This window comes from Xiphias gladius, chromosome 22, assembly GCF_016859285.1.
Source record: "Xiphias gladius isolate SHS-SW01 ecotype Sanya breed wild chromosome 22, ASM1685928v1, whole genome shotgun sequence".
In the NCBI taxonomy this organism is placed as follows: domain Eukaryota; kingdom Metazoa; phylum Chordata; class Actinopteri; order Istiophoriformes; family Xiphiidae; genus Xiphias; species Xiphias gladius.
The window spans coordinates 19,147,145-19,167,431 of NC_053421.1; the positions used below are offsets into that span (position 1 = coordinate 19,147,145).

Genomic DNA, 20,287 nt, shown 5'->3' on the forward strand with positions numbered 1-20,287 from the left:
CACACACACACACACACACACACACACACACACATTTCCTCGGTTTGCATGCCTCCTGCTGATCATTTCTAAGCCAGATTGTTGACAGCAAACATTCTCTGCAGCTCTCCGGAGAAATGCCACATGGATTTACGGAGGAAGGGTTCGGGTTAAGAGTATATAAAAATATAAGAGAAGATCTTTGCTATAAAGACAAACTGAGAGATCATCAAAAGGCGCTGACCAACAGAGAAAGGAAGGTGAGTACAGATGTTTTAGTGTGAGTGTCATGTTTTACTGGAGGTGTGTGTTTGCATATGTATATCTTGGATGGAGAGAGAGTAGGGTAGAAAAGTATTACTACTTGGAGCAGGTTCCAGTTTGAATGAATTTTGATAAACTCAGGAAACTTCTGTTTTGTTTTCCTCTCTGTTGTCTTGATTTGACTGTTTTCACTCACCTTTTTAACCTTGAGTTCATCATCCAGTTGACCCCTTTGTCAGTCAAGCTTTTTTTTTTTTATTCTACTCATTTATTCATAGTACGTAAAAGGGTAAAGGATACTTTAAAAATATTTGTTGTGTTTATATATATATGGACACCCCCTCCGATTCACACTTCTACTATGATGTGACAATCAACACTTTTCCAGTACAACCCCGAAACATCAACAATCAATGAAAAGCTATGTAATATTTGGAGAAATGTCAAGTTTTCCCAATAAAGCTGCAAATTATGTTGCAACTCCACAGAAAGCGAGAGAGAGGCCTCTTAAGCTGGATGTTTAAATGGAGTTTCTGCCCTTCTGTTTTTTTTGTGTGCCCATTAAGAGCAGAAGAGCAATTAAAACTGACTTACTCTTCTCTGTTTTTGTGGCTTCAGCAGCCCTTTGAAGCTCCAACAGCTGCCTCTGCTCCGTGTGTCCTACTGTGGGTCAGCATAGTACATCCATGGGAGAGAATGGCTCACACAGGGGCTCCTGGTTTGTCCCCTCGTCCATCCAGCCGCCGTTCCTCTCCCAGCTGTCTCCCTCTGCAGACCTGGCCGTCGCTGTTTTCCTTACCTTCACAGGTAAACATGGTTCAGGACACTTTCAGAGGACACTTCGGTCATTATGTCATTGTCGGGTTCAGTTTTGTGAGAAGAGGTTACCCACTCTTATCCATAGTTGCAAACCCGAGTTTTGAAGACAGGCGGCATTCAAACACGCTGAAATGTATTTTAAATTCTAGTTAAGTTCCCAAGTTTCCAATTATACCAAATATGCCATGCCAGGCCATATATTATGTGATTCCAACAAGTCAACGAGCATCGATATAAAGTGTAAGTCTTGTATTTGAGTGAGTCTTTTTGTTATTATTACTTATCATACATTTGTGTCTTTATATTAGAATTTATGTAAAATACTGTTGCTCCAATAAAGTGAGCGAAAAAACAATTATCAAAATATGCTGTACCATCAGACAGAGCAGAAAAACTGTATAATTACAGCTTCTAATGGGGGGATAATAGGTCTCATGTGGTTAAAGTATTAAAATATTAAAGCGTATAGTGGCCCATGTAGGTGGGGTGTGCTATTTTTCCAGCATATTAAAATGGAAAATGCATATGTCACAATTGTATAGCAAACTGCTCAGTACAACTTTATATACTCTCCAGTGCAAATATGCATCTAAATGTGGGGCAGTGCAAAAGATTTTCTTCTTGAAAAGCTTTCAGTTTTGTGCAGTAGTCAACGCAAAAAAACCAGACCAGATGTTGCCTCATCAAGAGCAGAGCAGTGCAGGTTTCTGAATACGAGCTGAACAACGGAGACATACTCTTCGCAGCAAGTAGGCCTCTGAATCTGGCTTCACTGTGTTTGGTTCAGGTAACAAACTGCTGAAGCTAAAGCTACAGAGCTTAATTTGTCTATGTTGGGCTTTGGGTTGACGAAGTGTTAAGGTGGATCGTTATTGGTGATGTAGAGGAAAACAGGTGGATATCTATGATGTTCCACTCTGAAGCCTAAGTTGCTGTAGTGAGATGAATAAACGTGACGTGTTCTCTCCCTCACTTTTACCACATTCCCTGTTTTCCTTTTTTGTCACTTGAAATGCTTAATTTTCTTGTTGTCTGTTGCTGTTCCCTGTTTCCCTCTTTTTCCAGGTGTCACGTCAGTGCTGGGGAATGGTGCGGTGCTGTTAGTCTACTGTAGGAAAAAAAAGAAGCTCAGACCACCAGAGCTCTTGACCATTAACCTCGCTCTCTGCGATTTTGGCTTCAGCCTATTCGGTGCACCATTTTTCATTATTTCCAGGTAAGGCATTCTTTAGTTTCAACCTATACAGAGTGGAGACATAAAGTCAGAGTGCTGAAACTGTGAACATAACATTAACAACATGCAGACCAGCAGCCATTTGTCAGGGACAGAAGGTGATGATCCATTAAGCGGGGGGACTAAAAGCCTTCTCTCCCTCTGTCAGCCTGTGTCATGCCTGGGTGTTTGGGGAGACGGGCTGCCTTTGGTACGGCATTCAGGGCTTTGTGTTTGGCATCGGCTCTCTGCTCACCACCTGTCTCATCTCTCTGGACCGTTGCCTGAAGATCTGCTGCTTAAGATACGGCAAGTCTGAGATCTTCTTCCAACACAGACGTAAAATGTACAATCCACACACACACACACACACACACACACACACACACACACACACACACACACTGCGCTCTAAACCCATCTGACTCTTCCTGAACTAATTTCATATCTTGCTTCCAAGGTTATAGAGCTTCTTTTTTACACAAACCTTACTTGCATACTTATTCTAGTCTGTAGAAGACCCTCTTTTCTTGTACAAGTATGTATTGATTTAAAGAATTATTGATTTAAGAGTCTTTCAGTGTTTGCTTAGGCAACACTAAAAGGCCAATTAAATCTGCTGTTGCTTCAAGAAAATGGTAAAGTGAAATGCCAAGACTTCCCTCAAGGTTAATTGCACTTAATGCTCAAACATGCATACACTGCTTGAATAGCCACAAGAAAAGTTCACTAATTGGCTTGCATGCCTCTCGCTTCTCTAGGTCAATGGATCGAGAGGCGCCATGTGTCTCTGTCCATAGCTGTGGTTTGGGTTTACACATTATTCTGGGCTTCACTGCCGGCTTTTGGCTTTGGGAGCTATGGACCAGAACCTTATGGGACCAGCTGCACCATTAACTGGTAATCTTTGGTTTAATTTGCCGTGATGCTTGATGCCCTATAGTTTTTACATGCACATTATTCTGCAGACATCTTTGTTGTCTGTGTGTTTCCTGATGTGTATTCTTCATGCATTTGCAGACAAACATGTGAGCGATAACCAGTCTGCCTGTATCACTATTTCAAGGTGGAGAATGAGGTTGTCTCTGAATGACAGAATCTATATCTTCCTCATCCTGACATTATGCTTTGGATTTCCCACACTCACCATCATCACTTCATACTTGGCCATCCTGCTGACGGTGAGCACAACTGCTGCTTGCGAAAAACAAGGATCTAGGAGCTGTGTCTGTGTTCTGTAGTTACTTTCTTTAATGTATTAGACACACATTACTAGTCGAAGGTTTTAGAGGACCCCCGTTTATCCCGTTGTTATTTAAATTTAAATGGTTTGATGTCTCAAAGTACTCTGAAATTACAGAATAGAATAAATAGACAAGATTTTAAAAAGAAGGAATCAATTCATCTTTTTGTTTCACAAAATTGAATCTAAATTTTTGACTCATTCAGCAGCCAAACACACCTGTGATGTTAGTGACAGTGAAAATCAAATATTGTTCAATCCAACACTGTTGCAGAAGTTCCCACAAATGTGTTGCTCTTGCAGGTTGCTTTGTTTTCATCTTTTGTCCAGGTCATCCCAAACCAGCTCCATGGGATTTATGTCTGGAGACTTTGCTGGTTTTCAAAAATTGGGAAACCACCGTCTAGTTCTGTTCCTCTAATGTTTTGTGTCATCATCTTGCTGCAGGATGAACCCCTGACCAACCGGTCTGTCTTCCCTTGTCACTTGCCTTTTTTCTCACCATTCTGATATCCAGTATTACTTCCTGAAGTACAGTATTGTCATAATAATGCATCAGAGGGTATAGTAACACAGTAACACTGCATTTATACAGACAGTTGGGACACCATTAGGAACAGTTTGCATCAACTTTCAAGGCTTAATTTGCTTTCATTTCTGCAGGGAAACTGTAGGTTGTTAACCCATTAGTTGATCCCTGAAATTTTTCTCCAAAAATTTCATGATTTTTCAGTTTTTGGTGACCCAACTTTTTTTTTTACCTTGGGAAGTTTACCACCTACCTTTGTACCATATGAGGTTATTCACTGGACTGCGTGATATGATCCAGGTCTTAAAAAGTCATGTGAAATAGATATTTAAATTTACTGGAAAACTGCTGGCTCTAGTGAAACAGCACATCTTCAGTAATCCTGCACCACTGGGTTTAACTACAACCAATAAAGTCCCAAAAAAAAACCAAGACAGACCACCTTTTCATATAATTAATAGTAATATAGTTTCATGGGACCTTTACATGGGTCATATTCCATGTAAAGGTCCCATGAAACATGGTGCATATTCCTAAATAAATGTGTACCTAAATTATAACAATAGGGACCTTAAGATCATTTCAGCCTGTCCTCCTAATGAGTTTATCAGCTGTGCAAAGACACTGAGGTGAAGAGGCTGAAAGCGACACTGTGTCATGGATTGAAAGATGGTATAATGTAGTCACATAAAAACTCTACACAAAGTGGCTTCATTATAAATAAATACTGTACATGCATGTGGGACGTTATATATATTGGCCCTGCAGGAACAAAGTAAAATGGTTGAGAACTGTGGTTGCAAATAGCAGTATTAACTGATGCTTCTGCTTTCAGGTCTACAGATCAAATCGCACCTTAGCATCTATACCATCCTCTTCTGTCAATCACACCAACAAAGACCTGAGACTAGCAAAGGTAGGGCCTAGTGAGGAAAATGTTCTCATTTCCTGATACAAATCTTGAGGCAAAAATATAAACTGTATGTTTATTCCAGATTGCTGCAGTGGTGTGTACCGCCTTCTTCCTAGCCTGGATGCCCTACGCCACTGTGTCCATGATTTCTGCCCTCATCCCTAGAGATGACCAAGAGGCAGATGTCACTTTACAGAGTGTGGTAGAGGAGTCAAGTGGCATGGCCTCAAACTCTCCAAAGATCCTCACTCCCTCACTGCTCAACTGGACAGCCACAGAATATTATAGACCAATATACTACAACTCTGAGGAGGAGTGGGGTCACGTGGCCGACGAAAAAGAAGCTGAGTCAATAACCAGGAGTCCCGAGCTGTTCTCCTGTCTGCCACCTGTAGTCACTTTGATCCCTGCTATGTTTGCCAAGTCCCACTGCATGATCAATCCTTTCATTTACCAGATCGTGAACAGGGAGTTCAGGGACGACGTCTATGTGATGGTGTTTGGTCGAGAGAAAGCAGAGATGAGGCGAGCGCAAGGGAGGAAGAATAGTTTATGTGAAAGTAAGGACCATTAGAAACTCAGTGCAACTGTTTCTGAGACTCTTTGTCTTTAATGGGAAAAAATTTCACAAGTTTAGGTTTTTGCCAGTTTTGAGTCTTCTCGCGCTTATTTTTCCTCACTTCTCTTTAAGGGAGCATCGGCCTCTCCTATTGCCAGAGCTGGAGGAGGAAGAAGAGTGACCCCATGTCCTCGTCTGTAGAAAGGAGAAACAGCAGACTGAAGAAACAGAGGAACCAGGGGAGCAATCGGGGAGGAAGAACAGGATGCGCTGAACTTTGCCTCCTTGGACACACACAGCAACGGAGACATTGGAGCGTTAGTGGATGGCAGAAGACAGGAAGAGATCTAAGAGGGTCCACATCCAGCACTCACACTGTCTGATAGAAAGATAGATTGATAGATATATTATTATTCTGAGCAACAACACAATCAATGTATTTATGACATCTAATAAACGATTTCCTTTCTTTTCATCTTGTCTTGTAATTTATATAACATTTGTGACGGCTATTGGTGGTCTTGATTTACGTTCTGGTGGCCAGATTGTCCTGCTAATAGGCCCCATTATCCCCCCACTATGCCTACGCGGGAATACTGTCTGGCCCTGAGCTGCTGTGTGGTAACTTTTATTTCACAAAGTGCTTCAGGAATATGCCAAATGCACTCAGTTGCCAGTTGTGTCGATACACCCAATTAAAACTTAAGCAGTCTAATACAACAGTCCTGCGATAAATCCTATTTTCATGAGGGTCACAATGTTCAGTTTTTTGTTTAGGCTGTTTGAAAGAGGTTGATATGAATGGGCCGGAGAAGTAATCACTACAAACCAGCTGACGAACAGTGAAAGTGGGGCTTTCTGGGCCTCGAGAGGTGTGTTGCTCTGTCACTTGGCTTAATGCAAACCCCTGCAACGGGTCCAGGGGTTGCAGGGGTTTGCAACGCAGCTGCGTGCTAAACGAGACCCGCTCGTAGTGTCAACGCGAGCACAGGTGAGCACAGGTGAGCACAGCTGAACCTCGTCGTCATGCAGCGCACCGGGGCTAGTGCTGGCCAAAAATGAACGAAGCGATCGTTTCCTGTCTTTAAACACGTGGGTTAAACCTGGTATTGGGTCAAACCACGGGAACGGTGAACCGCTACAGGGGGTTTGGGTGATCGCCGCGGGGCGCAGACTAAACCGCAGCGTGGCGTTTACCAGCCACGGGGCTGAGGTCGTCGTGTTACCCTGAGCCAGACAACGCAGGTTTAAACCCACCCTGAACCTTGAAACCGAAGGGAAGCCAACGCCAGAGCAACAGCCCCGTGCGTCCAAATACGGCAGCCCCTTCCCTTCACGAAGGCCACACTGTTCAGTTTTGGGGAGGTGTTGATATGGTCACCGTCGGAAGATGTAGTCTGAACCGCACTGAATTATACAGAGAGGTGTTTCTGTTATTTAGTCTACCCTCGCTGACATGAATGGGCCGGAGAGATCAACCGGTTCACCATCAGTGAAAGCGGGGCGTCCTGGGCCCAAGGGGTTCTGGGTTCTTAAGGAAGGTGCCCGCAGTGCCCGATGAATAATCCAGCCCTGGGTTCAGACCAGTTTGCCAAAGCTTCATTTGGCAATGTGTTTTGTCGCACCCCTTTCGACGTCGGAATTATTTCCCGTGACAAACAAAGGTAAACAACATTTGTAATCGTCCCTCCCGACCGCCGTGGTCCACGGACAGCAAACGGTTAACGGATCCGCGCTCCTCTAGTCGCGTCTTTACGGTAGCCGTGCTCTTCCAATCCCGCAGCACTCGCTCCTGCCTGCGGTCACAGCTTGTTGCGAGAACTTCGGTGACGCGGTGACGCTGGATTTCTTTGTTATTCCCTTCACGCTCTGCGCCCTTTTTTATTATTATTATTCTTCCTTTAATTTCGGTCGTTTTTTGCGGAACATCTCGCCGAGGCGCAGACCCCGCGTCGCCGCATTTTGCAGCCTTCCCCGCAGCCCATTCGGAGCCGCTGAATGTTTTGTTGCGGACCGTCAGAGACCACTGATCCCTCAGCCGACGTTAAGACCTCTCGGCTTTAAGGATAAGAGTCTTATTTAGAAACGGTTACATAACCAGGCGACTGCTGGCGTTTTGCGCGCACGTCTTTCTGGTACGTTAGCAGCTGCTTATTATTTATCCAGTCATTGTATTCTGTTGCAGCAAGAAAATTCACGTCTGTGTTCATGCCAGATCTGCAGCGCTTTAGTTTTCCATACCATAGCATGAATCCTTTGTTGGGGGCCAACGCGCATCTCCAACAGCATCCACAGCAGAGCCAAGCGCCCGGACACCCGGATTCTCCCTCAGGCCTCCTGCCCGACGCCGTTTTCGGTGGACCGGACCCGGCTTCTTTTCTGCTGGGCGAGCAGGCTGGCCCGGGGCCTGATCAGCCGGGGCCTGACTTCACCGCACCCTCACAGACCTCATCTTACCTCCACCACAACCACAGCAGCCACTATCAGCATCGCGCTGTGCCGCATCCCCCCGCAGCCATGGCTCTCCGAAACGACTTGGGATCCAACATCAACGTCCTCAAAACTCTCAATCTACGGTTCAGATGCTTTTTGGCCAAAGTGCACGAATTAGAGCGCAGAAATAAGATTTTAGAGAAGCAGCTGCAACAGGCGCTGGATAGCAACAGGGGCTGTCAAGGGGGATGCTGTGAGAACAGGGCGCTTACCCAGGAAGCAGGTGTGCAGACCGGATTTGTTGGTACGGTAGCGCTCAGGCCCGGTTCCCTCCCCTTCCACAACACCAACAACTCAGCAAGGAGGCCTACAACACTGTTCCCACCACCACTCACGTCGGCGCTCCCACCTGCAGCCGCTGAAAACACCAGTTCAACCCAAACGAATACCAGTTACCCCGCCATCACTGTCAGCCAGTCCTCCCCCTGTGCGGACTCCCCTGGCTACGGCTCCAAAACTGCCCCCAACAACAGCGCAGGCCCGGGCAGCTCCAACAACCCTCCTCCGCGGTTCCTTCCGGGCACCATCTGGTCCTACAACCACACCCGCAAGTTCGGCGCCGGTGCGGAGCGTCTGACCAGCCCGGGAGTGTCATGGGTGCACCCGGACGGGGTTGGGGTCCAGATTGACACGATCACCCCTGAGATAAGAGCCCTGTATAATGTCCTGGCCAAAGTGAAGAGGGAGAGAGACGAGTATAAACGCAGGTAAATGGAATAAAACATTTTTATTACACTTCCTATTGAGCATGGGACTGTCCTCTAGTTGTTTGTGTGCTCTACTTTGGAGGAGTGAGCAGAGCTGTAAAGCAGCTGCAGACCAGCTGTCTCCAACGGGAACAGAGTCAGCACAAAAAGCCTCTTCATCAATCGCCTCCAGCCTGACCGTGCATCCACTTAGTGTCTGACCACAGGGGCAGGTGCTGCTGCTAGAAATACACCCCGAAAAACGAACATGTCACAGGCTAAATATAGAGAAGAATGAAGGTCAAAGCTCGGTAGGGATGTGTTAGGATCGGTCTGTGGCAAAAAATGTTCGCTTCATAGCTTATGAAGCCCCATGGTGGTTAATGAAAGAAAGGCTATGATGCTTGAACAGCACTCACAGTGATTTGACTGGGGTATGTGGACATTTGTGATTCCCAGCTGTAAGCCCTCCTTCAAGTGCACTAATTTGGAGCTGAAATGATAAACTGAGTCCTCACAATTGTTTTATTACCGACTGGTCCCAGCTTCCGAAATGTAACATCGTTTTTGCTGTTGTTCTTTGTCAAATGTTTTTAAAATTTGAAAAAACAAAACAAAAACAAGTGATTTGAAGACATCACCTTGGGCTCCGGGAAATTATGATGGGCATTTTTTTTTTTACTAGCTTCCAACATCGTACAGACAAAAACCTCCAATCGATTAATTAAGAAAATAAATGTCAGATAACTGATAATGAAAATAATCACGAGTCGTTAGTTACAACATTGTGTCACCTGATGGCAGCACCAGATCAAATCTGCATGCTCTGACTTCCAATGTATACGGAGGCAGCTGTCTGTAAGTTTGGACGATGACCTGACTGTTCAAAATCGTTGCAATAGCACAGTGTGAACTCTCTTTTAGGGGGATTTTCCTTTTGAATTCGTGGAGACAACAGGCCACTCCTCGTGATTTCTATCACGAATTTGAAGGATATATATAATAGTTGTGCATTATGTATTTTCGGTCCTGGATGAACTACAGCAGGCCCCTGTGTCCCAGCGCGTCCGACACTGAATTCCCTCATATTATGTCCAAATGAGCAGTCATGCATGCTTCACACAGGAGATTGTCACCACAGTATAGTGGGCTCTTTGTGAATGAGGGAGAGGGACGACCTAACTTCCCAAGAGTGTGTGACATCAGAACATATTTAGACTGTGTGTAGAGACCGTAGAGAGAACGATTCACTGATCTCTCGTCTGGGAAGCTGACATTGTTGTTGAGTGTGACATCTACCACTCCACCTTTCGTCTTTTATTCAAGGACAGCTTCTCTCCCTCCCCCTTCTCATGCGTTACCCTCCCACTGTCACTGCTCCTCACTCTCTTTCTCAGGTCCTTTTTCTCACGTAAACCCGACACAGTCCCACACAGTGAGCTCTTCCTCTCCCTCTCTCGTGCTCTCCGTCTGTCTTCTCTAACACTGCGCACCCCCCTCTCGACACTCCACACTATATCTGCAATGCAGCATGCACTGCAAGCTGTAACTGCTGGATGGGGGCTTGGCTTGCAGAGGGGGAGCACTTTCTGCGCGCTCTCCACTTTACTGATCAAACAAGCATCCTCTATGACAACAGTAACGCCTGTTTCATGACTCAGTTTTATTTCTGACTTAGCATTCCCTAAAGGTCTCAATGTGCCGCAGCATTCTGCATTTCAAACAGCATTTATAAAAGAGGCTGCAATCTCTGCAGTGAGTGGATATCCCCAGGGCACATGTGTTATGTTAAGTGACAGGGTCTGAGCTCACATACAGGGATCTTCGCTCAGGCTTTTAAGTGTATTAAAGTTAAGATTCATGGGCCAACTGAGCTGTATCATAATGGCACATAATTCATCAAACAAGCAATCCATCAGTGAATCAGCAGATCACCCACAGTTACTCTCTCACCCATACTTTTCCTATTTACTGGTCCCATTCACAGCCTGAAGTTTCATGAAGCTTGTGTCTGAATTGCAACCTGATATGATTTAACTTCACCCATTATTTTTTGTCAGATCTAATGTTTCTCAGCCAGATTGAAATCCAGTTGCTATTTTTTTGCATGTGAAATGCAAAACCAGCACTTGATGACAGCGCCTTTATCCAAAACACTGCAGTGTGTTAATTCACAGACTCTCACACCAGTGTGACCATGCACTGGTCTAACCTTCACCTTCAAGATTAACTTGAGGTTCAGTGCCTTGCTCAAGGACACTCACACATGTGGACAGGAGGAGCTGGGGATCAAACTGCCAACCCTGTGAACCCCATTCCTCCTTGATGGTGGCTGAGTTCAAAGTTACTGATGACACCGATGACGCCACTCTGGTTGGAGCTTTTGCAAACACTGCTTCTTGCGTGCACGGTCCCTGTGCTCTGTGTCTGCTTTTGAGGGAATAGTTGATCCAGTGTCACATTTTGTTGTCAGTAGGTTTGCTTGGGACAGATGCACTAGTTGGTTAACATCTGCCTGGGGGTTTAATCAACTTCTCTGTTTGTTCTAACTGTGTCCTGGGTCTTTTTGCAGCTGCCTTTCTTTTCCAGGAACAGAAGATGCATCATAATCAACCAGGTGGACAAGAGATCAAATACTCAGTCATATGCCACATACTTATCAAGCTTTCATGTATTTTATGTAATGTGTGGCTGCTCTTTGTGTTTTTTTTGCCTGCCTGTTAGTTCTCTGACTAAGAAAAAGATGGTTTACTTCTTCTCTTCTTCCTCTCCATGTCTGCGTCTCTTAGATGGGAAGAAGAATACACTATGAGGATGGATCTGCAACAGAAGATTGCAGACTTACAAGAGGTAACATTATGTAGGCCTGCCTATGTTTGTGTTTGTCATTAAAACAACCAAAATCAGGGGTTGATACTTAAGCTTTGTTAATGTGTTCCTTCCTGGCCTTAGTGCTTTAATAGCTTAGATGACAGTTTTCATGAAACGGCTAAAGGCAGGAAAGATTAGTTTGTTTAAATACATTTTCGATCATTTTTTATGAAAGATGTCTCATACTGCCGAGCAGTAAGCTCTCACCCTTTGCTGGTACTCATCATTTCCTTTGTGCAGCATGTATCACAGCTTTGAATCCTAACTCCACCGTTGCACTCTCTCATAGGTTTTTTTTTTTTTCTTATACAACTTACCACCCATCTCATTTAACAATATTGACAACATTGAATAGAGGAAAGCTTTATTTTTTATCTGCCCCTGTCACCTGCCATCAATTTTACTGCCGTAATTGTGCTCCCTGCAGTTGTGTCTGTAGAAACCCAATGGTTGGTTGATTTCCTTTGTGCGTGTATGTGGGTGGGTTCAAACACACAAGTGTGTGCACATACTTGTGTTTGAACATATGTGTGCCATTACCTGACCTGACCACACTTAGCAGGTAGCACCACATCAACAAGCTCAGAAGCAGCAAAACACAGTTTGGGAACTGAGAAGGGCCTGACTAGTGTTTTAGCACGTATGAAGAAGTCGACAGGGAGTGGAGAGAACTATGGTGCCATTGGACAAATCAATAGCTCCCCAGAGGAGATTATGCATTTATTTGTTGATGACCTGCGCCTGCATAATGTAAGCTGTAATTTCTAGGAAAGACAGAGCTCTGTCAGCTGTACACAGTGTGTGTGTGCATGTGTTCATGTTTGCACTCGGTGCCTACGTGTGTGTTCTTTATGGCTTGCTTTATATCTGCAGGACCTGCAGGAGAGTGAAGGCTGTCAGGATGAACTGGCTCTCAGAGTTCAGGCGCTGAAGGCAGAGCTGGTTCTCTTCAAAGGTCTCATGAGCAATGTGAGCACTGAGCAGCCCATGCACTCATATACCAGCCATACATACGTTTAGCTATTAGCAGAAATCGGCTGTCCCGGTGGATGGATTGTGGTATACATTCCTCCAAAGAAACAGTTGTAATACATTGTTTGAGTATAACATGTCAAACAAAACTCTAAGCCCACAAAGAGTCAGTCACGTAGATAATGTCAGTGTATCTTTTACTCATGCTTTATAGATAAGTTATAATCCGTTTGTAAGAATAACTGGTAGATTTTTCCTCTCTGCAGAACTTGTCAGACCTGGACAGTAAGATCCAGGAGAAAGCCATGAAGGTGGACATGGACATCTGCCGCAGGATCGATATCACCGCTCGTCTGTGTGACGTAGCCCAGCAGAGGAACTGTGAAGATGTGATCCAGATGTACCAGGTACCAGGACTAAAACTGACCAGTTCATGTTCTCATCCCTGGTTCTTTTATTTGTTTTTATTTAGTCCATTGAATCACCTGCTGTGAGAGTTTGACTTGTTTAATTGATAATGATGAACCCTGAATGTGCCCCTCCAGGTTCCTAACAACCAATCATCTTTAAACTCCCGCCGGAAGCAAACTCCTCTATCATTTAACGGGAATGAATGTGACGAACCTCTCAGCACCTCTGAAAGCGACGGCGGCGTGGTCAAAGACGAGGAGCACTGTGGCTCATCAGCCAATCAGATCAATGAGGAGATGCAGAGGATGCTGAACCAGCTGTGAGTGGTCTGACTTTGAAATGTGATGAGTGTAACAGAGCTGTCCTTCAGTCCAGCACTTCCACTAATTACTTTTCGATATATGTGTTTGTTTGTGTGTGTGTGTGTGTGTGTGTGTGTGTGTGTGTGTGTGTGTGTTTGTGTGTGTGTGTGCGTGCGTGCGTGTGTATGTGTGTGTGCATGCATTTGTGTGTTTTTATCCAAGGCGTGAATGTGAATTTGAGGATGACTGCGACAGTCTGGCCTGGGAGGAGACTGAAGAAACGCTGCTTCTTTGGGAGGACTTCCCAGGATGCACTCTGCCTCCTGACCCCACCCACCCACCAGGAGAGGTAGGTTGTGGCTACATGAGTAATTTCATTGCGATTTCTGTGATCTGATTTTAATGACTGGACCTAGATCTATACGTAGCTACAGGGGATTGACACAGTAAAGAAAAAGTAATGCAGTTGAAAACTGCTTCTTAACATATACTAACTTTGTGAAGTTTATAATGCTCAATTTCTTGCAGAATCAGCGCATCTTGACATTAGAGGTGTTAATTTAACTTTATGATCATGTGTGAGGATGTATTGGATTACATGACTTCATTTTACAGTTGCTATTATATTGCGTCTGCACCGTGTACATTACATTTATACTAACATTAATTTCGGCAAACGTTCTTGTCCAAAGCGACTTATTAATAATTTTGATTTTTCTTTACCTTCTTGGACACATGGCTCATTGAAGACATAAAAAAACCAAGTGTAACCGTGTTTGTTTGTATGTCTATTTTTATTGCTGATATAAATCATTTAATGCCTGGCCTTCAGATGCCGTGAATATCTTATAAGCCAGTTCTGTTTTCACACAAATTCACTGGGAAAAGGACCCCGAGAAAGTAAAATTTGTGTTCAGGCTCTGCTTTTTTTTTTCCGTTGTCATCCTTCAGACGGCTGCATATGTGCTGATATTGCTGGTTCAGATTTCGAGGAAGCCTTCTTGTGTCAATAAAGTTCCTTCTCAGGTGATGGATGCCTGTTTCAGATGCGTCTATCACAGCCCGGTTCCCCTTACCTTCTCTGCTCTGATGGGACAGGGCCATTTCAGGACAAAAAAACACTCCACACACACACACACACACACACGTACACAAAACGCACTCAGACAGATGTGATGTCTGGCCCATATTGGTGTACAGTGTGTTTGTTTCCAAGAAATGCATGTAGGTATTTGTTTTCATTCACCGGCTGTGTGTATGTTTGAAGAGTCTGATGTCCCTTCAAAGGGAGAAGCTGCATTAGTCAGTGAAATTGGAGCTAATTGGAGCAGAAAGCCACCAGTGTGCTTTAATGGCAGTGTAATTTGTTTCTTGTGTCTGACTGTTGGATGATTAGCACACAAAGACATGTTCTCCTTGCTGCCACGTGTTACTATACTTTATCACATATTATTTACTACCAAATTTAATCTGACCACAAATGACAACTTGCTGGAAATCTCTCTCTTTTCTCTCTCTCTCTCTACCAGGAGGACACTCTGGAAAAGGTGATTAATGACACTGAATGTCTGTTTAAGTCCCGCGAGAAGGAATACCAGGAGACAATTGACCAGATTGAGGTCAGACAACTATTAAATATTTTGTGCTTTTCTCAGTTATGTCAAATTGATTGTGTGCTCATACATGCTTGATTGATGTTACCTGCTAGTTTGTTCTTTCTGTTTATTGTCTCGGTTTATTCTCACGTCCTTTGTACTGTATATTCGGATTACAGTACAACCGCTTTTACGACATGCTTGTATGTGTATAAGGTTTGTGCGATACTCTACTGCCTGCAACATTGTATGAGATGATTTACAAGATGTATTAATTCAGTTTTTTTGTTTTTGATGTTTTAATCTTTTAATAATACATCGCGTAACTTTAGCGAATGCTTTAATCATGCTTTATGAGTGTTTTAAGCCATTTCTTTCCCTTGTTCTCTTGTTCAGTTGCATTTAATTCAATTGCAAGTTTTTCTTTCTATTCTCTCGTGTGTATTAAGAAATAAACAAACTGTTGCAGATCTTAACATCCCCAGAGATTAGATGTCACAGAGTTTTATGGAGCCGTGCAAAGCCTTGTAACAGTATCTGTAGCCAGGACCTTATAGAACAGGGGTGAACAAACTCTTATAAGTCGATTATTGTGATTTACCGTTTGGAATATTTCTGACTGCATGTTTTCTGACTGCAGCTGGAACTGGCCACAGCAAAGAGTGACATGAACCGACACCTGCACGAGTACATGGAGATGTGCTCGATGAAGAGAGGCCTGGACGTTCAGATGGAGACCTGCAGGAGACTCATCACACAGAGTGGAGACAGGTAGCACGCTCACATACACTAACTTTCAGTCTACATTATCTCTCTGACAGTCGAGTCTCTCAGTTAATTCTTTTGGTAACACTTGATTTTCCAGGTCCTATAGTTTCCTAGTGCAACACTTTACTATAAGTCCCCATATGGCACTTATGCAGTATACAAACATTTAATAAATTGTTTATAACATACTATAATGTAGTTGTAGATACAGATAATTTTAACGTACAGTATTAGTCATTAATTATATCCTCTACTATGAGACATTTTATATTTTTACCACTGTGTTTTACTATATTGTCAGTCATTATCTGTTTATACACCAGCCTCCACCAATCAGTGTCCACAGGAGGACTTATTGCTTGCAACTACATTAGTGTGTTATAAACCATTTATTAACTGTTTATATGCTGCGTATAAATGCTACATGGGGGGAGTTAAAATAAAGTGTTGCCTTTCCTGGAAGGACTATGTGATTAGGTGCTGATTATAGGTAAAATAGAGACACCGTTCTGAAACTTATTTCAGTTGAGCAAGTTGTGTTGAGTTTATTAGCCGTTGTAAATTTTCAGAGAAATCTGCTTGAAAAAGCGGCTTCATTTAAACCCAAGAAAGTATTCATTTAACACTGAAAACTTAAAACTTCATACAGGCTGAATTTCACGTTTGCTTTTGGACAAATTTTACATTTTTGCATGTTCAGCCACCCTGCTGTTTACTGAAGAAAATACTCTTTTGTCAGCAACTAATTGGTAACATACCAGCTGAACACTGTCTCTATCTCCCTGTGATTAATACCAGATTAAACATTTTCAGGAGCCTTCTTAAGAATATATGCTATAAAAGTAATCAAAATTATAGGCAACTATGGGACCTGTAAAATAAAGTGTTATTTTCTTTGCTTTGTCCAATACCACATGAAAAAGAACTGTTACATTTTAGCATTTCTTCATTTCCCGACATTTGTTTCTGTATCTGTCTCTCACAGTAACTCTGCAGCCCCTGCGTCCTCTGACGAGAGTGACCAGAGAGAAAACGAGAAGCCCTCAACATCTCCACCTTCTTCCTCGAGCACTGGGAGATCTTGACACTTCCTCACCCCGGCAGAAACAGAGGCTGCGGTCATCTGACCTCCACTGCATCCGGCTATACAGTACCACACAAACGCAATATAAACCTGTAACTGTGGCAACACCATGTTTACATATGAAGGTCTTCATTTACTGACTCGTATCATTTATCCTTGTGCTGTCCACGCAAAGCAGCTTTGGTCTAAGGAGACTTTGAGCACTGAAACTGTAATCGACTAGCAGAGCGGAAGACGCTTGAAGATCGTAAATTTACTGTAAGTAAATGGGCTGATGTCCCTCTGGTGCAGGGAGGCAGTGCAGTGCTGTAGGATGCAGAAAAGCAAAGCATGACTTTTTCACTGCACACTCACCAACAAACACTTGTTAACATGGCATCTTTATCTTACAATAATCTAGCACATTTAAATAACCGTTAATCATACAGTAACTCCGACAGCTTTAGAGCCACTCCGCCAAAAATACAGCCCTGTAATTTAGATTCTCTCAACGAACCAACTAAAAAACAAGAAGCAGATTAACTTCAGTCTAACAGTGCAGTGGTGGTAGTTTGACCTGGCATCAACACATGAAGCATGAGTCTTTGAAGTCTTATATGATGTCATGATTCAGCATTTTACTGCCTTACAGCTGCAGATTCAGAGCTTGCCTTTTATCTGTGGGGAAACAGATCAAACCATGGGCGAACCGAAGCTAAAGTCATACATAAATCATAACATCTGTACTTTATTTAGCAAAACATAAAGTGGAAAAAATTATATAGATAACCAAAAGATCAGCTGTGTGTAAACTGGAGCAGCAGAGTTGTGTCTCTGAATACCAACATGCCTTGTCCCTCTTGCCATTATTGTTGGGTATGATATTGAAAATAGTGTTTTGAGCTCGTTGGTCTAATGACGTAATCACTCTGTGGTCCCGTTCAGGTAAATTAACTGGATTCAAACAGTTTGACCACGTTGTCTATTGCTGATGTGCTATGAATTTCCTGGCCAATAGGCAGAGCCGGACCGGCGTTTCGGCTCCTGCGATTATTGAATTCATACGCAATAATATGGGTGCGCCCTCATCTTTGGATAAATGGCCAAAATAGCTCACCATGTCACAGTGTTTCCACTACAGTTAAAATAAATTTCAACAGCACCTACAGCATTGGCAGTAAGTGCCAGCATCATTATGATGTCAGGTTTAAGAAGAGGAAACCATACCAATATTGCAACCCGAGAGATCCATCCTAGAATAAGAATCAGAAGTGAATTTGCAACATAACATACCTGAGCCAGATGAAGCGTTTTTCAGGAAACTTGGATCACAAACAAGGCCATTTACAGCATTTCCTCACAAAAAATAAATGTGAAATGCATTGAACATCACAGATGAGACTGTTTAAGGTTTGTATTCCTTAAATGGTGCTTCATGAGAAACCCAAAGTGGCAGTGAAGGATCTTGTCAGTGTCGGAGGGAAGCATGTTTGTTTTCAGTTTTAAATGTAGCCATAGTTGCTGCTCGGTGCGACTGAAACACAGCTGATCTGGAGCCAGCTTTGCTCTACACTCTGTGTCGTTGACGCTCAGACACAAAAAGTACTATGTGATAAGTTGCGTTGGCGCCCAAGCGTCACGTGAGAGCTGTTAATAATTACTTTTATTTTCAGCAGTAATGCGTCCTTCAGAGTGAAGGCCCTATAACGTTTGAGCAGAGCTGTACGGTGAGTCAATTTAAGGATAGAGTAAGAACGAAAAGATGGTCATAAAATAATATAAGATAGCCGGTGAGTGCCAAAATTAAAAGAACATGGGCATATTGTGAATCAACAGGAAATTGCTGGAAAAAAAAAAGGATGACTAAATATAGCTGCCGAAGCTACTTCACCAAGGTGCTTGATGTATATAACTAAACCTATTTTTGAGCCTATAAACGTTTGCACATAGAAAGGAAAAGCAAAGCAAAAATGTACTATATGAAACAATCAGCACTATTACTTGTAAAACATATAACAAAAAATTGTCAACACGCTGGAAATACGAAAACTATATTTCTTCTATTCATATTTCTTCAACTTTTACGTGTTGCAGGTGGGGTACTAGAATAATAAATTAACATGAACACATACCTCATTTTGACTTTATTTAATGTATTTCTGGACACGGTTTAACCTGACATTTAACTCAGACACACTGCTACAGTAAAGCATGTATGAGAATACAGCTGGAAATTGTCACTGTTAGGGGAACAGCCCCTATCAATCATCATGGTCTATTATCAGACACTGTTGTCTAAATTTAGTCTTGGTTGCAGTTTCTTATGTCTGGTTGAAACAGGTGAAATGTATTTCTTCTGCTTCTACTGCGACTCACATTTCAACGCTTTGTTATAGTAAAAAAAAACAAAACAGAAGGAGGACAGATTTGAAGCTTATATATACTCATGCATGTGTGGCTGGTGGAATCAGCTGAATGCTGATTTCAGTGTTTCACTACAGTTTGAATACTGGAGGAGGATGTCAGAGATATACTGTGTGAGACATAAAACACACCATTTCCCTTTGTATAGTTTTACTGTCATGCACTGAGTGAGTCTCTATGTATGCATGAGCCAGTGTGTATGTTTTTGGGTGTTACATCTGTATATTGAGTGTTTTTAAAATAGACTTTTACTGTGGCAAATGTACAACATGAAGAAGTAGGACACATAACAAGTACAATTTGACATTGCCTCTATGTTTAGCAGTTTAACTTTAGTAAGTGGTATCTGAGACTGAGCTGTCTTTTGACAATAATCATTTCAAAAATTGTAAGTATATAAATCAAATGACAATGGAGTTCTTTTTTCCATGGGTAATCTTTCTTTATGTGTGTATGTTGTTGCCAAGTAAAGTCAATTTAAAAATAACTCAAGTTAAAACAAATGAACTACTGAAATGCAAATGCTTTAGCAAAATGACTGTACGATGATCCTGTTATTATATGTGTAAAGGAAATATAGCTTATATACTTGTGTTTAAAGACTGCAAAAGAAGAAAGTCCACAGTCACACAACTGAAAAGAAACTCTCATATGCTTTGAATCAAGATACAATGATATGATTTCTCTATTTAGCTTTTCAATTAAAAGTCGGGTTTTTTTGTCACTTCTTCTGTGAAAGCCTTCCCTCAAAAATATTTTGATCAGATTTAGTGTCACACAACAACTTGGTGATAATCCTGAGCATTGATCGAGTACTCCAGATGTGCGACTTTGCAGCTTTAAACATCAAGACAAAGCAATCTTGGCTAAAAAGCTTCACTGCAGAGCTACAGTATGTAATGTGTCAAGAGAGACTGAAAGAATAAAAGATGCAACTGAGCAACAAGATAACGTGTGACTTTTTTTGTAAAACACAACATATGGCCCAATTCTCTCTACCTTAAATTAAAGAGTTAGTTGACCGAAATTCACCCAAAAAAGAATAAATTGATATGACTGGAATTTTGATTGTGGTGCTCACAGCAGTGAAAAAAAAAAAAGAAAAAAAAATCCAACAGCATCTCTTTCCAGAAACAGTTTCCCAGATACTCTGGATAGTTGTAAATTTTGGCAATTTTTCTGT

The 20,287-nt window shown here is 42.6% G+C and overlaps 2 protein-coding genes across 4 annotated transcripts; both read left to right on the forward strand.

Moving 5' to 3' along the window:
- The first annotated feature begins 929 nt into the window (after nt 1-929).
- Nucleotides 930-5,902, forward strand: opn9 (opsin 9). The gene is made up of 8 exons (XM_040117404.1): nt 930-1,050; nt 2,128-2,278; nt 2,445-2,584; nt 3,037-3,175; nt 3,342-3,456; nt 4,883-4,963; nt 5,043-5,520; nt 5,652-5,902. Exons 1-8 carry the CDS (start codon nt 930-932, stop codon nt 5,900-5,902), a joined length of 1,476 nt encoding a protein of 491 aa, XP_039973338.1.
- A 1,724-nt stretch (nt 5,903-7,626) lies between these two features.
- On the forward strand, nt 7,627-20,031 carry iffo1b (intermediate filament family orphan 1b). Of its 3 annotated transcripts, none has more exons than XM_040117526.1 (9): nt 7,627-8,719; nt 11,488-11,548; nt 12,443-12,538; nt 12,808-12,948; nt 13,087-13,271; nt 13,477-13,603; nt 14,784-14,873; nt 15,490-15,620; nt 16,603-20,031. In XM_040117526.1, the coding sequence occupies exons 1-9, from the start codon at nt 7,728-7,730 to the stop codon at nt 16,700-16,702; spliced, it is 1,923 nt and encodes a 640-aa protein (XP_039973460.1). In that variant the 5' UTR covers nt 7,627-7,727; the 3' UTR covers nt 16,703-20,031. The 3 variants fall into 3 exon arrangements, with proteins under 3 accessions (XP_039973460.1, XP_039973458.1, XP_039973459.1); XM_040117524.1 differs by having other exon boundaries at nt 7,728-8,719; nt 14,784-14,801; XM_040117525.1 differs by lacking the exon at nt 12,443-12,538 and having other exon boundaries at nt 7,728-8,719.
- The last annotated feature ends 256 nt before the right edge of the window (nt 20,032-20,287 follow it).